General features: G+C 58.4%; 1 protein-coding gene across 14 annotated transcripts in view; it reads left to right on the forward strand.

Moving 5' to 3' along the window:
- PHLDB1 (pleckstrin homology like domain family B member 1) overlaps positions 1–14390 on the forward strand; it is a 39894-nt gene extending 25504 nt beyond the window's left edge. For 4 of the 14 annotated variants that reach the window (XM_054997694.1, XM_054997693.1, XM_054997692.1 and 1 more), the window contains 16 exons: positions 119–256; positions 2970–3098; positions 3745–3900; positions 3989–4099; positions 4277–4366; positions 7542–7640; positions 8694–8765; positions 9713–9818; positions 10083–10374; positions 10909–10999; positions 11312–11458; positions 12395–12614; positions 12707–12792; positions 12888–12917; positions 13404–13442; positions 13714–14390. In XM_054997694.1, the coding sequence (XP_054853669.1) occupies positions 119–256; positions 2970–3098; positions 3745–3900; positions 3989–4099; positions 4277–4366; positions 7542–7640; positions 8694–8765; positions 9713–9818; positions 10083–10374; positions 10909–10999; positions 11312–11458; positions 12395–12614; positions 12707–12792; positions 12888–12917; positions 13404–13442; positions 13714–13854 (1947 nt within the window). In that variant the 3' untranslated portion in view covers positions 13855–14390. Of the gene's footprint in view, positions 1–118; positions 257–2969; positions 3099–3744; positions 3901–3988; positions 4100–4276; positions 4367–7541; positions 7641–8693; positions 8766–9712; positions 9819–10082; positions 10375–10908; positions 11000–11311; positions 11459–12394; positions 12615–12706; positions 12793–12887; positions 12918–13403; positions 13443–13713 lie in introns of those variants that run through there. The other 10 variants (XM_054997695.1, XM_054997697.1, XM_054997699.1 and 7 more) reach the window with 10 other exon arrangements.
- Positions 14391–14536: the final 146 nt, after the last annotated feature.

A 14536-nucleotide genomic window follows, 5' to 3' on the forward strand; every position in this document is an offset into this window, starting at 1 on the left:
TTCACGAGGGGTGGGGTGGGGGTGCTTTCTCCTGCATGCCCCTTGCAGCTGGTTGTGCTCTGGGGCGTAGTCTGGAGGCTCTACTGCAAGGCACCTGCTTGTCACCCCCTCCCTTCAGGTGGAGATGGAAAGGGCCCTTCTGCAGGGGGAGCGCGAGGCAGAGCGGGTCCAGCTGCAGCAGGAGCAGAAGATGATGCAGCAGTTGCAACAGCGGCTGTCTGGTCTGGACAGCTCCATCCTTCGAGACCGAGATAAGGTAACTGGAGGTGGTGGGGGCGGGGCAGGGTCTGCCCTTCCTGGCCCTGGCAGCTCTCCCCCCTCGCCCTCTCCTGGGGGTGGTTCCACAGCAGAGGTGTCCCTGCACATGGCCGTGGGAAGCTCCGTGCTGAGAGCGGCCCCTGCTTGCAAAGGCCTTGCTGTGCCTTTCTGCTGGGTTTCCGTGCAGAGGCCCCAGACCAGGGAACCTGGACATCCTTGGCCTGTGGGTGTGACCGTGGCCCGCATTCTTCTTGCGTTGCTCAGTGACCCAGGAGGGGAAGCGGCTTCCTCCCTTCCACGGGGCAGCCCCTCATACTCCGCTTTGGGGCTGGAGGTCTTCCCCCTAGTCAGCCTGGGCTCATGCGAATGGGCAAACTCGGGCTCCGCCTGTGTCCACATGCCCAGGGGCCTGTCGCCGCTTTCCAGATGAGGGGCTTTAAGGGCTGCGATGTTGGCAGCTTTGCTTCAGCATCCGGGCAGCCCCCTTTCTAGAGAAGTGCCTGTGTGGGATCTTGGGTTCCGATCCTGGCACGTGTTTCTTTCTCTCACTTGCATTTGCTCTCCTAAACACTTTTTCGGGGAGGTCACAGTTTTCCATCCTTTCTCAAACCTTTGCTCACACAGGGAGCCTGAAGGAAGCACACACCCCACAGGGCATCGACACTAACGAACTTGCCACACTAACAGACGCGCTCTTAACACCCTCGGCTCTCTCTCTCTCTCTCCCCCCCCCCCTCTGTCATTGCTCGTCTGCCTTCCTGCTCGTCTGTGACACGCTAGCATTGGGACGGAGAGGGCAGAGTGGTAGCCCAGGCCACCCCTTGCTCCTTGGGCCTGGGCCCCAGGTTGACTGCCTCCTGCGCCTGCAGTTGTCCCTGCACGGGGTGGGGGGTGGGGCAGCCCTATAGCAGCTTGTCCTTCCCTACCATCTGCCACCACGTGTGGCTACTGGAGATTGCCTGTCAGGGGCACTGAGCAGGACTCCTGTCCATATTATTATTAGATTTGTAATCTGCTCTCCCCGCCAGGCAGGCTCACAGCAGCTAACATGCATAAAAACCATACAATGTATAAATATCCACAGTTAAAATAACCTGATGTGTTGAGTGATCCTTGCAGCCTGTGAAAAGGCTTATGATTTGCACTTATGAAGTGTGCTAGATTGGGGCCAAGGGCAGATGCAGCCTGCTGTGGTTGAGATCCTAGATAACCCAGACCCTGCTGCCCCCCAGGGCTTGGGGACTCCCCCTTGCAAGGTCACCTCAGGTCAGTTCCTGGTGAAATTGAGGTGTTGGTGAATAACCTGGCGAAAGTGAAGATCCGCAGGGGGTTCTGGGTCTGCCAATCCCCTTCAGGAGAGTGGAGCAAAGGCCAGGCGACTGCTGCCCCACTGGAGGCATTAGCACTGCCAACTGCCCCATGCAAGTGGGACTCTGCACGGCACGCTCTGGGAGCCGCTGTGGAGTGGGGCTCGGGGCTGCGGGCAGGCAGGGCCAAGTGCCTCGAGAGGCTGAGCTTGCTCTTCAGACACGGGTGTGTCTATTCTGTGCTGCAAGCAAAGCAGCCTGTCCTGGAAAGCTGCGATCTGCTGGCGGGCTTGGCTGGTCCCAGCTCTGGCCATGAGCAGGGCAAGCAGAAGTCCCACTTCAACCGCCTGACTGTCCAGACTTCGCCAAGTGTGGACCCCATACTTCACAGCCTCTTCCCAGCCATGAGGGTAGAAGTTGGCTCCCCGCACCTGAAAGCAGACCTTCGCAGGGGCCAGAATTCGGCGTGCTCCCACCTCAGCCACAGGACAGCCCTGTGCAGATCATCAGAGCACCCCAGACCTGATCAGAGGAAGGGCTGAAATATCCTCTGCAGGAAAGCCGGGACGGGAATCCCGCCCCAAGAAAACCGCAGCGCTTCGGTCTGCATAGAATAGGTGCCTTTTGTGGGGTGTGTTCAGCTTTTACTCAATGGGGAGGGGCCAGGAGCTCTGAAGGGTGGGGAAGCCCCCCTCCTTCTGCCCAGCCAGTGACGCTTCCTTTGCTCTTCCTGGGGCATTACAGGTTTCGGTGGGTGGTGGTGGGGAACTCGCATACTTAGCCTGAATTTAAAATCAGAAGGGCAAGCACCTTGCTCGGTTTGTTTAAAAATGGAAGCAGAGAATCTTGGGCCACTGCCTGCTCCACCTTGGGCCACATTTTGTAGGCTTTCTGCACTGCCATGCACAACACTGGCCCTCCGTGGGGATCTCTCTGCTACTATTCGCTCGCTCGCTCGCTCGCTCGCTCACTCACTGTCTCAGCTACTGGGAGCCCTCAAGGACGGCAAAGTGCACTCACTCTCGGGGTCGGATGCTAGTTCTGTGTTGCAAATGCGGCACCGACTTGAGACCCGGTTTGGGGACGGATCCAACAGGGGGAGGGGTTCTCTGCTTAAGATGGCCACCGTCTCATGAGCCGGACTCACAGCAGAGTCAGAGACTCACAGTATGGCAACGGTCCCAGCCATGCATAGCGCCTGGCTGATGGAAGGGGTGGTGCGGCAGAGGTCAAGGGCGCAGCGAAAGGTCTTTGGGATGCATCCTGCCCCATAACCTCTGGGTGTGCTGAGCCCCTTGCTAACCCTCGGCTTTGCATGCCATGCTCTTGAGAAGTGTGTTTTCTCTCTCTCTGCCCCCCCGCCCCTCTCTCTCTTTCGTGTGTGTTGTTTTCTCCCGGATTCAGGAGAGGGCAAAGGTTGATGCGGAAAGGAAAGAGCTCGAGACACAGCGGGCGCTTTGCTCTGAGCTCCAGAGCCAGCTGCACAACTGCCCCGAGTCAATGCGGGAGCAGTTGCAGGACCAGCTGCTCAGGGTCAGTGTCTCTTCTCCCCTTCCACCTCTCCACCCACATCCAAGCCTAGAGATCCTGCTCAGCACCTGGGTGACGGTAAGGGTAAGCCTGGCAGCTAAAGGCCAGCGTGCTGGAGCTCTGCCAGGACCCTGCCCCAGCCCTGCCTCGTGCTTCTGGCCCATTGGCTCTTCTGGCTGCTTTCCCAGGTCTGGTCTGTTTCTGGAGGCTCAGATTGCAACGCTTGGGCCCTGCTCTGGCCTGGGCTGAGAACTGAGCCAGGCTTGCAGGAGCTGATGGGCCCAGCCGACTCCTTTCTCGCACGAAAGGACCAGCGGCCCCTCCTTGACTGCTGCTGAGTCTCTCATCCAAGTGCCGAGCCCTCTTAGGGAATGACTGGAGCCCTGTGGGCACAGAGGAGACCATGCCTGACCTGGGGGGGGGGGCAGCACACTCCTGCCCCCTTCCCGGCCTCTCCTGGCACCGCCTACTGGCCAGGATATTTCCGACTGGCTGCCCAGGAAGACCCCTTGAAGGGCCAGCTCTGCTTTGCTGTGGTCAGGGCTCCCCCCCCCCGGCCCGCCCCACACGCCACTCTTGCCTCCCAAGCAGCCCCCCCTCCTGAGTCTTTCAGGCAGGGACGGACTGAGCCCCTGTGCCCCTGCTGCAGGAGGCGGAGGCGCTGGAGACGGAGGCCAAGCTGTTTGAGGACCTGGAATTCCAACAGCTGGAGAACGAGAGCCGCCTGGAGGAGGAACGGGAGGCGCTGGGCCAGCAGCTGCTCCACAGCAAAGCGGAGAGCCACCGTAGCCTGGCCCGGAGGAAGGTGAGCTGCCCGCCCACGTGCTGGGTGGTGCGCGGGAGGCCTTCTGGCTCGCCGTGGCTCAATCCTGCACCTCTGCCTCTCCCCGCAGGAGCGTATGGCAGCCCTAGAGATCCAGGCCAATCAGATCCGTGTGCAGGCTGCTCAGGAGGTGGAGCGGCTGAGCAAGGAGAAGACGGCCACGTTGCAGCTGCTGCAGAAGGTGACACCAAGCGGGCGCCTCTTGGGGGAGTCCAGAGTGCTCTGGGGGAGGGGGTGTCATCCAGATCAGTGGCTCTGCTCTTACCTCCATGCGGCAGTCACAAAGGAGGAGATGGTGGCCAGGGAAGCCACCAGCAGATACACCCTCACCGCCTCCCCCCATTTCTCCCCATGACAGGAGAAAGACACCCTTCTGGCACTGGAGAGGCGGTACTGTGAACTCACGGGTGGCTCTGGCTTTCCCAAGGCCTCTACTGCCCTTCGAGAGGTAACGTGAGGCCCCTTTATTCTCTCAGACCCTTTAGCTGCGCCTGAAGAACCTTGAACTTGGCAGCCCCTACAGCTTCTACGTCCACCCTGGGAATATTTTATTGCAGGATGGGGAAGGGGCCTGGAGCTGATGAGCACTGGCGCTTGCTAGAGAGGCTGCTCGCCTGCTTGACTCCAAGGGCTCCGAGTAGATGAGAACAGGGGGGTTTCCTTACTGGTTGAGCCTTGCGGTGATCTGAGGAGGGGTGCCACGGCCTCATGATGTTGGGGTTCTTTGTCCAAATATAGCACTCCAGCCCTATGCCATGCTGCCTGCCTGCATGCCTCTTAAAAGGCCTCATTGAGATTCTCCTGAGATGCTAAACAGGTACAATAATCATAATCAATACAGCCAATTCTCAACCTGACCCCATCTGTGCATATTTAAACTCAGAGACTAGACCCATGAGCAGATGAGGTACAAGTCCCCCAAAGCCCAGAAAAATCTCAAATCTAAACAAAATTACACATTGGGGGTGGGTGGGTTAGCCCCCTCCCAAAAAATAGAAGTTGCCCTTGAATCTTTAAAAAACGGATGATTTCAGTGGCTACTGTGAGGTTTGCTAGCCAACCACAACATTGCCAGCATTCAAAGCTTGGATGTTGCCATTAAAAGAGGCAGCCGGGGTGGTGGTGGTGGTGCTTTCTAAGGCTCTTTTGGCCTGCTCACCTCCTCCTTGCCCTGGAGGGACGACTCATCAGGGTCGAGCCCAACAGCAGGCACCAGACAGCTTGGCACTGTGCAGTTTGCCCAGTTCACCCAGGTTCAGCGGTGGCTACCTGATAACAAATTGCCTGGGCCTGGCAGTGGCCACCACCCAACTTGCACGAGCGATTTGCAACCACACAACTTTTGCCACGTAACCAGACTTTTCCCCAGGAGAGGCTGCCAGGGCGATGGAACAGGGGAAGGCCGGGAGCCAGAGTGGTGTAGAGATTAGACTAGTATCGTTTCTTGAGGCTCATAATACCAAAACAACGAGTTACGTGACACTTTACTAAAGCTAAATCAAAAAGAGTCCAGTAGCACCTTTAAGACTAACCAATTTTATTGTAGCATAAGCTTTCGAGAATCACAGTTCTCTTGGTCAGATGCATGGAGGGCAAAAAGAGAAACTGGTCAGATATAGAGGGGGGGCGGGGTAGATGCAAACAGCTCCTTCTGATGTGGAGATCAGTTTGCTTCTGTAAAGGTTCAGAGGACTTAGCCGTGTTAGTCTGTAGTAGCAAAATCAAAAAGAGTCCAGCAGCACCTCCAAGACCAACCAATTCCACTGCAGCACAAGCCTTCGAGAACCACAAACCACCTTTTGTTTTTGAAAGGTTTCTGTTGAACTATGACCTTTAAGTCTTTGATGGAATGTCCTGGTAGATTGAAGTGTTCTCCCACTGGTTTCTGGACGTTTCCATTTCTAATGTCAGATTTGTGTCCATTTATTCTTTTGCGTAGAGTTTGGCTGGTTTGTCCAATGTAGAGAGCAGAAGGACATTGTTGGCACATGAGGGCATATATCAGATTGGAGGATGAGCAGCTGTAAGAGCCAGAAACAGTGTAGTTGATGCCATTGGGTCCTGTAATTGTATTCCCAAAACAAAATCCAACGGGAAGCTGCTGAATTGGAATTCGTATGTAAATTTGACTCTGTCAAGCTGGGACTGAATAGGGACTATGAATGGTTATCTCATTATCACAGGTAACTGATTTCCTTTACAGAGGCGGGGTCAGGGGGAGTCCAGTGGCACCTGGTGTGGGCTTTCGGGGACCACAGTTCTCTTTGTCAGATGCATCTGGCGGGGAGAGCTGTGGTTCTCGAAGGCTTGTGCTGCAGTGGAATTGGTTGGTCTTAGAGGTGCTGCTGAACTCTTTTTGATTTTGCTTCTACAGACTAACACGGCTAAGTCCTCTGAACCTTTACAGAAGCAAACTGATCTCCACATCAGAAGGAGCTGTTTGCATCTGCATATCAGAAGGAGATGTTTGCATCTACCCCGCCCCCCCTCTCCTCCTCTCCATCTGACCAGTTTCTCTTTTTGCCCTCCATGCATCTGACCAAGAGAACTGTGATTCTCGAAAGCTTATGCTACAATAAAATTGGTTAGTCTTAAAGGTGCTACTGGACTCTTTTTGATTTTGCTACTACAGACTAACACGGCTCACTCCTCTGCATCTATTTACTAAAGCTGTTTTCCAGTCCAGTGTCCTATACAAGGACCCAAACCGTTATGGCGGCTGAGGAATTTTCTTAATGGATTCTGTGTGTGTGTGATGAATGAAACTAACACCACCCTTCTGCACCCGTTTAGCAGCACTGAGGCGTTTGGCTGTGGAAAGCACATCCCCGCCCCTGTGTCTGGCCTGACTGGTTCATGTATTCCTGACTGATTCCAAGGAACGCTCCTTCTGCCCCCGCAGTGGGTCCTTGTGGGTCAAGCCCTTGGCCTCCTCCTCCCCCTCCCCCTCCCGCGTGCAGTGGCTCTGCAGGCCCCCCCCCCCACACACAGAGGAGGATGCTTCCCTGGGCCCCTTTGAGCCGGAGGTGCTGAGCACTGAGAGGGGCCTTCCTGACCCAACCGAGCACCTGGCCCACTGCTGGAGCACCGATGTGCTTCTGTGAACAGTCGGCTCAGGAGCTGCTCTCGAGCAGCCATCCCAACAGGGCTGGTGGACTTTGGGTGTCACGTGGACAGGGGTTTTCCAGAAGGTGGGAGCTGGGGAGGCTGGGGTGCTGGGGAGTCCTTTGCTCCTGGTCCCTGTGGCTGTCGACTATCCGGCTGCATCATTCTTGCCTCTGGGCCATCTCTCACCCCCCCACACACCCTTTCCCTGGGGCTTGCTGGTCTCTTTGACGGAGCTTCTTGGACTTCCTTTCCTTTTTTCCTTCTGGGGAAGCATAAAGGAGGGAGTGACACTTTGGGGGGGGTGACACTTTTCGCTGCAGCTTCAGGGCTCTCTCTCTCTGCCGATGGGGCCATCAGGGCAGTGTTCGCTCCCCCCCTCCCCCACCCCTGCTTAAACTGCCATCTTTTCAGTTTGTGGTGCCTCCTTTCGCCCCCACTGACATACTCAAGAGCAGCCCCCCAGCCCCCACCCCACCCCGCTTGCTTCTCCCTCACAGGCTTTCCCGTCCACACAGGAGACTCTTCCTTTCTCTGAGCTGGAGGAGGGGGCCGCCGTGGCAAGTCCCTTCTGTGCAGCTGCTTCCTCCACTCAGCTTTACCCAGCAACGCCAGAGGTAATGCGCATGGCGCACGCTTGTCCTGCAGGCCCCCTCCATGCTTGCCCAAGACTGCTTTGTCAGGGCACACTGCCGATGCTCCTGGAAGGCACCCCTCCTGCCTGCTGCCTTGCAAGCCCCTTCCCTGTGTGGCCTCAAGCACTTTGGTCTGGTCTGGTCTGGGTGTGTGTGTTGGGTTTGGGCACCCACTGGTAAGTGGCATGGCTGTTCGAGATCAGTGGCGCAGTCTCTAGGCACCATAGTTAGGGCTGCAGGTTGCCTGCTCAGAGGGGCGTGTGGCTCGTTCCCAGGCACTCTCTGCTGTGTGCCTTGGTGTGTCCTTTTTTGTAAAGAGCTCCAAGCCCAGCCCTGTGCCTGCCATGCCACGTGCCCCCCCTCCCCTGCTCTGCACTGCTTAAGTGTTGCTGTTCCTTCTTGCTGCTCCACCAGCCCAGCTGGCAGAGATTCGGGGCAGGCAGTGGGTTTGTGCCCATCCTCCTCAGCGTAGCCTTCTAGCTGCTCTTCTCTAGTTGCACGCTGGGTTGCGTTTCTCCCTTCTGTAGTTTCCTCCCCACCCACCCCCACCCCAATTTCTCCATCCTTTCTTGAGGAAAGCCCTGCACTTCGTATCTTTGTGCTGGGGGTGGGGGGTGGGGTTAGGATTTAGATCACTGGTCTTTCAAGCAGGGATCCCCACAGGAATGGGGGATCCTGGAGGGAAAGCCCACCCGAACCCCCACAGGGCCCCAGGAGTCGGTATGGGGTGCAGGCCTGTGTGACGGGCAGGGGGGCTTCTTGGGCGTTTGTTCTGTTGTTTCTCTCTCTCCTGTGAGAAAAGGGGCAGGGTGTGTGTTACGGCTGCTGCCTTTCGCCCAGGACTGCCTGCCTGGCTTAGAGACCCCCTGCCACCTCTCCTCCCTCCCTTGCTGCGGAAGCCCATTTTGCTCTCAAGCCAGACCAGGCAACTGCCCACCTGTCCACAGACTCCCCCCCCCCCCGGGCAGGGGCCCAGCTGCCCTCCGGGCACAAGCTGCACCTTCCTCACAGTTGCATGTTCTCCCCCAACCCCAGGTCTACCGTTCCAAGATGGATGGCAACTCAAGCAGCTTGGCCTGGCCCAAAAGTGGCGCCTCCTCCTCACAGGTCAGTGCGGCTGTGCATGGCCAGGCACAGCCCCTCCCTCAGGGATGACTGGGCAGCCGTGGTAGAGGCCTGTGGAAGGGGCAGGAGCTTTGTCTTGTCCAGGCCTTGCAGGCGGGAAGGCCTCCCTCCGGGACTTCCCGCTCCCGGCTTCAGGGTCTCCCTAAGAATTCCTGCCAGCTCTCTCCGCTTCTCCTGCTCGTCCCGCTTCCCTCCTCTCACCCTCAGTCTGCCGGATGTGTGTGCGCAGCAGCAAGTAACTGGACAGGCTCCCCCCCACATCAAGTGGAGGTGACCCTAATCCTGTGTTCCCTGTAAAACCTAGCAGTGCTCACCTGCACAGACAAAACCCTTCCTTGTGTTCATTCAGGAATGAGTCCTATTCCCCCAAGTCCTAACTTCTCCTCCAAGGGGCCATTCAAGCAGCAGTCTCCTTCTTGCCCCTTTCCCATCGGCTTCTGCTGCTTCGCTTTGTTGCATCGGGTTCACTTTCCACCATGGCATTCCCGAGTCAGCTCTTAATTAGTCTCTGAGAGCAGTTGCTTATTATTTCTTTTTTTAATTTTTCATTGCAATTGCAATCTAAAATCATGTCTTTTTTAAAAGTGAGCAATCACTCTGGCTGCAAAGATAACACCAGTCGTTACTGGGCAGAGGAGAACAGGAGAGTTTAATTCGTCTCGTGTTCTGCCCCTGCCTTCACCCAGTCCAGGGAAGCCTCGCTAGTCCGCAGTCAGATTGGCACAGCAGTTGTGTCTCAGGTTTTTAAAAAGTTCAGAGAGTGTAAATTTGAAAAAAAAGATGGAAGGACAGCAAGAGGAATGTGGGCATTAAGCAGACCGGCAGCGTTGCCCGGATTCTCCAGTAAACACCAAAGGGAGTGAATTGTTCCCCTCCCAAACTGTCTGCCATGGAAGGCTCCGTGGGGTCCTGTCACTTTGGCCACACAGGGCTCTTTGCTGCTTCCCCAGGACAGCACGGGCGCCCTTCCTCGGAACCTGGCCAGCACCCTTCAAGATATCGAGATCAAACGCCAGCTGGCTCTGCAACAGAAGGGTAAGCGCGGGGGGCGGGGGGGGGGGCGCAGTGTCTTAAGCACAGCCCTAAGGGATCCCGTGTCTGGCTTGCTGCAGCCATCTCTGCTAGTGGGCTTCTTCTGGGAGCTGGAGCTGGCCTGGGTCCTCTCCCTCCCAGGCAGCCAGGACGGGCTCTGCGTGCCTGCTGCTGCCCTGTGGGCTCCAGCGGGAGGGCCAGCCCCCTTTCTGGCAGCCAGCCTGGCAGGTGACGCTCTGCCTGCTCTTGTCCTGGGCATCTCTGCAGGGCAACAGGTGATTGCGGAGCAACGAAGGCGCCTGGCAGACTTGAAGCAGAAGGCAGCAGCGGAGGCCCAATCTCAGTGGGAAGCCCTGCGCGGGCAGCCCTCCTTTCCCCCTTCGTACTCCCCCCTCATGCCCCACTCCATTCTCCATCACCACCTCCCTGGGGGCCTGGGCCTGCGTGCGGATGACCCAGAGCACGCCTACGACACCCTCAGCCTGGAGAGCTCCGACAGCATTGACACCAACCTCTCCACGAGCGGCAACTCAGCCTGCTCCCCTGACAACATCTCCAGGTACAGGCCAGCAGCAGGCAGGGAGAATCCCAAGGCCTGCCTCGCCAGAGCGTGCGCGCCTGGCCCTGGTCGTTGCATCCTGGCTAGTCCAGTCGCGGTCTGGCGTGTTTCCTACATGCTCGCGTCCTGAGCAGAGGCACAGCTTCCAGGAGGGTGGGGAGGAGCGGCCCCCAGTCCCCACAGGCGCCTCGAGAGAGAGTGGTATGTGTCACCTTGCCTCGCCCCCATCCGTCCATTTCCTTCATCTCACATGGCTCTTTGGGACGATGCTCAGCTCTCCACGCTGCCTCTGCTTGGCCTGGCATGCAACAAAGCACAGGGGCCTGCCTGCTCTGCCCACTTGCCGGGTGAAGGTTTGGGCCCAGCGCTGCGCCTCTGCTCCTGGGAGAAGGGGACTGTGCCAGGGGAGCGGCACCAGGTCTCAGGGCAGCCAAGATAACCCAGTGTGTGTGTGTGTGGGGGGGGTGTACACGTGCTGGCCTGGCTCTGCTGGAGCAGCAGGAGGAGGGGTGACAGTCTGGCCTGGCCTTGCAGCGCCAGCGGAGCTGATGTCGGGAAGATGGAGGAGATGGAGGCCCTGCTGAAGGAGGCCAGCGCAGAGAAGTCGCGCCTGCTCGAAGCACGAGTGAGTGGGGGTGGGGGGTGGGATGTCTTTCACGGGGCCTTTCCGACATGCCTGAGCCAGCCCCAAGAGGCCCCTGGGCTATCCCAGAGCACGCCTGTCTTCTTGCTCTGGGCCAGTCCTGCCTGGCCTCTTTGCTGCCTCCCCCACTTGGAGGAAGGGAGGGCCCTGCCTCCTCTGGGCCGAGAGCAGCCCTGCTGCTGCTGCCGCCCCCACCCCGGTCTTCGCCCAGCAGACTGGAGAACGCCTTTGGGGGCTGGCCGGGTGTGGAGCTGGAGGGCAGCCTGCTAACTTCTTGGGCTTTTGTTCTGGCAGGAGCAGGAGATGGAGCTGCGGCAGCAGGAGCTGGAGGATGAGCGGCGGCGGCGGGTGCAGCTGGAGCGGCAGCTGCAAAATGAGGCCACGCGGCGGCAGAGGCTCATTGAGGAGGAGGTCAAGATGCGGGAGAAGCAGTTTGCCCAGGTCCGGGACAGGGCCAGGCCTCCAGCGGGCCCTCCTCTGGGGCACGTCCAGTCTCAGTTTGGGCAAAGGGCTACTGCACAGCGCTGGTGGCACGTGGCTGCCCTTGCCATGCTGGGCGCACTCCGGAAGCCCAGGCTCACGCCTCAGTTGTGAACAGAACGGCCTCCTGGCCTTCTCAGACGCCCGTGCACAGGGGCGACTCCTTCCCTCTGCTCTCGTGACCAGCTTGGCTGGGGTGCCGAGGGTTTGCATGAGCTGCTGCAGGTGAACGCAGCTATGTGCTTCTGAAGCCTGACGCGTTCCACAGAAAGAGCCAATTAATGAATTCCCAACAAGCAAGCAGAATTTTTGCCACCCCGTATTCTCCTTAGTGCTGGCCAGGTGGCAGTCTTGCTCCACCTTCTCTCCCCAGCCGGAGGCAGGTTTTCTCACTTCCACAGGCCAAGAGAGTGAGGCTTGTGCCTTGGGGGCTGTCTGCTTTGAACCAGATCAGGAGCAAAACGCCTCCAAGGGGAAATGGCAGGACAGCTTAACGCAGCCGCCTGGCCCACAGCCCATATGGGGGTCAGGGTGGAACCGATCCCTGCTTTTCTCCCCTTCAAGGGCTTCTTTGTTATGGAGCAGCTGGGGTGGGTGTCAGGCCACACAAGAGGGTTGGTGAGATCTTTAGCACGTTTGTGCAAGCGGGGGGGGGGGGACAGGAACAGCCAGTGGTGCAGGGATGGGCCAGGCAAATGCTGCCCCTGTGTACCCCCACCCCGCTTACTCGTGCTTCCACAGCAGGGGAGACTTCCCCTCCTGCCATGTGGAAACACCCCTTCGTGCACGCGTGGGTCAGTGTTGGCAGGGAGCCTTCCAAAGTGGCCCAGTGGTACAGTGGTACCGTGTGGGCCTCTGAACATGCCCCAACTCTTCTGCTCTGTCCCCCCACCCCAGGCACGGCCCCTGACCCGCTATTTGCCCATCCGCAAAGAGGACTTTGACCTGCGTGCACATGTGGAGTCCTCAGGCCACAGTGTGGACACCTGCAGTCACGTCATCCTCTCAGAGAAAATGTGCAAAGGCTACCTGGTCAAGATGGGGGGCAAGATTAAGTCCTGGAAAAAGCGCTGGTTCGTTTTTGATCGCCTGCGACGCACTCTCGCCTACTATGTGGGTAAGGCTCTGCTTCCCTCCAAAGCTGGAACCAGGCACGGGCCTTAGTAGACCCTCAAGTCACTCTCCTCCCACCCTTTTGTCGCCCTGTAGACAAACATGAGACGAAGCTCAAAGGCCTGGTCTATTTCCAGGCAATTGAGGAGGTTTACTACGATCACCTCCGGAGCGCTGCCAAGGTCAGTACCTGCCGGGCCGGGGGGCGGGGGGGGGGGAGCTTTCACATGTCCCCGAGCTCTTCCTTCATCCCCTCTCTGCCTCTCTCTTCCTCCAGAAGGGGTTCTTCTCCCTGAAGCAGGCCCTTGTAGGTACCACCCAGGTTCTCAGCATGGCTTTGACCCCTTTAACCTGGAAGTGCCTGTAGCACCAGCATTAACAGTTGCTCCCTGCTGGACCTTTTCTGGTCTGCCCTTCCACTGCAGCTCAGCATAAATGCAGGATGTGATTCTGGCTCAAGTTGCTTGTCGGGCTTCTGCTTTCGATAAAGACTAGGGGGCGGCGGGGGGGGGGGGGGGGAGAATGCTGCACAAAGGGGGGGAACAAACGGCACCTTTTGTAACAGCAAGGGCAGAGTCTCTGTGCCCCACTTGCCACTCTGCCATGGAGAGGTTGCCCTTCTGCAGCTCTGCAGGTCCAAACGCCAGCGTGGAGAAGAGTTCAAGGCGAGATCAAGCAAAGCCCTTCTCAGCTGCTGCTAACCACCACTTGCTGCCTTGCTAACAGCTGCTGGGGGGGGGCACTGCCAGCCAGTCAGTGTAATGCTGCTACGCCTGTTTCTGTTCTCTTCTAGCACCTAGCAGCCTTTCTCCCTGCTCCCTTCAGTAGAGAGGTTGGTCTCGAGGCTCCCTCTTCTCCCCCCCCCCCCCGCACCCCAAGCAGAGTTGGCCTGGGACTCCCTGATCTGTGCTTTGGGGAGGGTGCAACCAGTTCCGATTTTTCACATTCAAACAATGCTCAGTGATGGGGGGACTACCAGCCCCGCCCACCCACCCACCCACCCCTTGGCCCTGCTGAGCAAGCCTGCCCTAGCCCCAGCCCTGCTTTCGGGAGGGGAGGAGGTCGGAGCAGCCCACCCAGCCCCCTCTCGCTTTCCTTGGCAGAGCCCCAACCCAGCCCTCACCTTCTGCGTCAAGACCCACGACCGTCTCTACTACATGGTGGCCCCTTCCGCAGAGGCCATGCGTATCTGGATGGACGTCATTGTGACGGGAGCGGAAGGATACACCCAGTTCCTGAACTGAGGCAGGGAAGGCTGCAAGGACTGCCTGCAGTGAGCCCCAGGGAAGAGCTGGGCTGAAGAGCAGCCGGGGGCTCGCCATGTCATGCCAAAGGCCAGGCAAGGTGAAGAGGACCCCTTCCCCTTTCCTGCTGCAGCAGCGGAAGCAGCAGCTTGCCAGGCCCGCTGCCCTGCTCCCCCCACACAGTGTGGTGCTGGCTGCAGGGACTCCTTGGACACCCCCCCCCCCACTGTGCTTGCCAGGGCCAGTCGGAGGCCCGTCTACCACCATGTGCCTTGAGAGAGGGGCAGAGGGACTTGGCCCCTCCCTGTCAGAACCCAACCACGTTCTCTGTGCTCATTTTGGCGCAGTTGCTTTGGAACAAGCTGCCACTGCAGGCGTTTCCTCGGAGCCCCGGCTTGGGTGCCCTCCTTGGGTGCCCCCTCACCTCTTGGGGTCAGGCGTCAGGCCTGGCTGGTGCTGTTGGTACAAGGGCTGGCGTGATTTTTTTTAATGTCTTGAGCACAGGAGCAGAATAAAGCTCGCGCAGTTCAACCATCTGGCCAGTGCCCTCCTTCCCTGGCGTCCAGGGGAGCTTTCGGACTGCAAGGGCAGCGTGCAGATCCCGTCAAAAGCCCGTCCAGGTTGATCCACCCAGACCCTCATTCAGCTGTGTGGTGGAAATCTGTGGGGCAGGAGTTACACC

The sequence above is a fragment of the Eublepharis macularius genome, chromosome 14 (assembly GCF_028583425.1).
Source record: "Eublepharis macularius isolate TG4126 chromosome 14, MPM_Emac_v1.0, whole genome shotgun sequence".
NCBI lineage: Eukaryota > Metazoa > Chordata > Lepidosauria > Squamata > Eublepharidae > Eublepharis > Eublepharis macularius.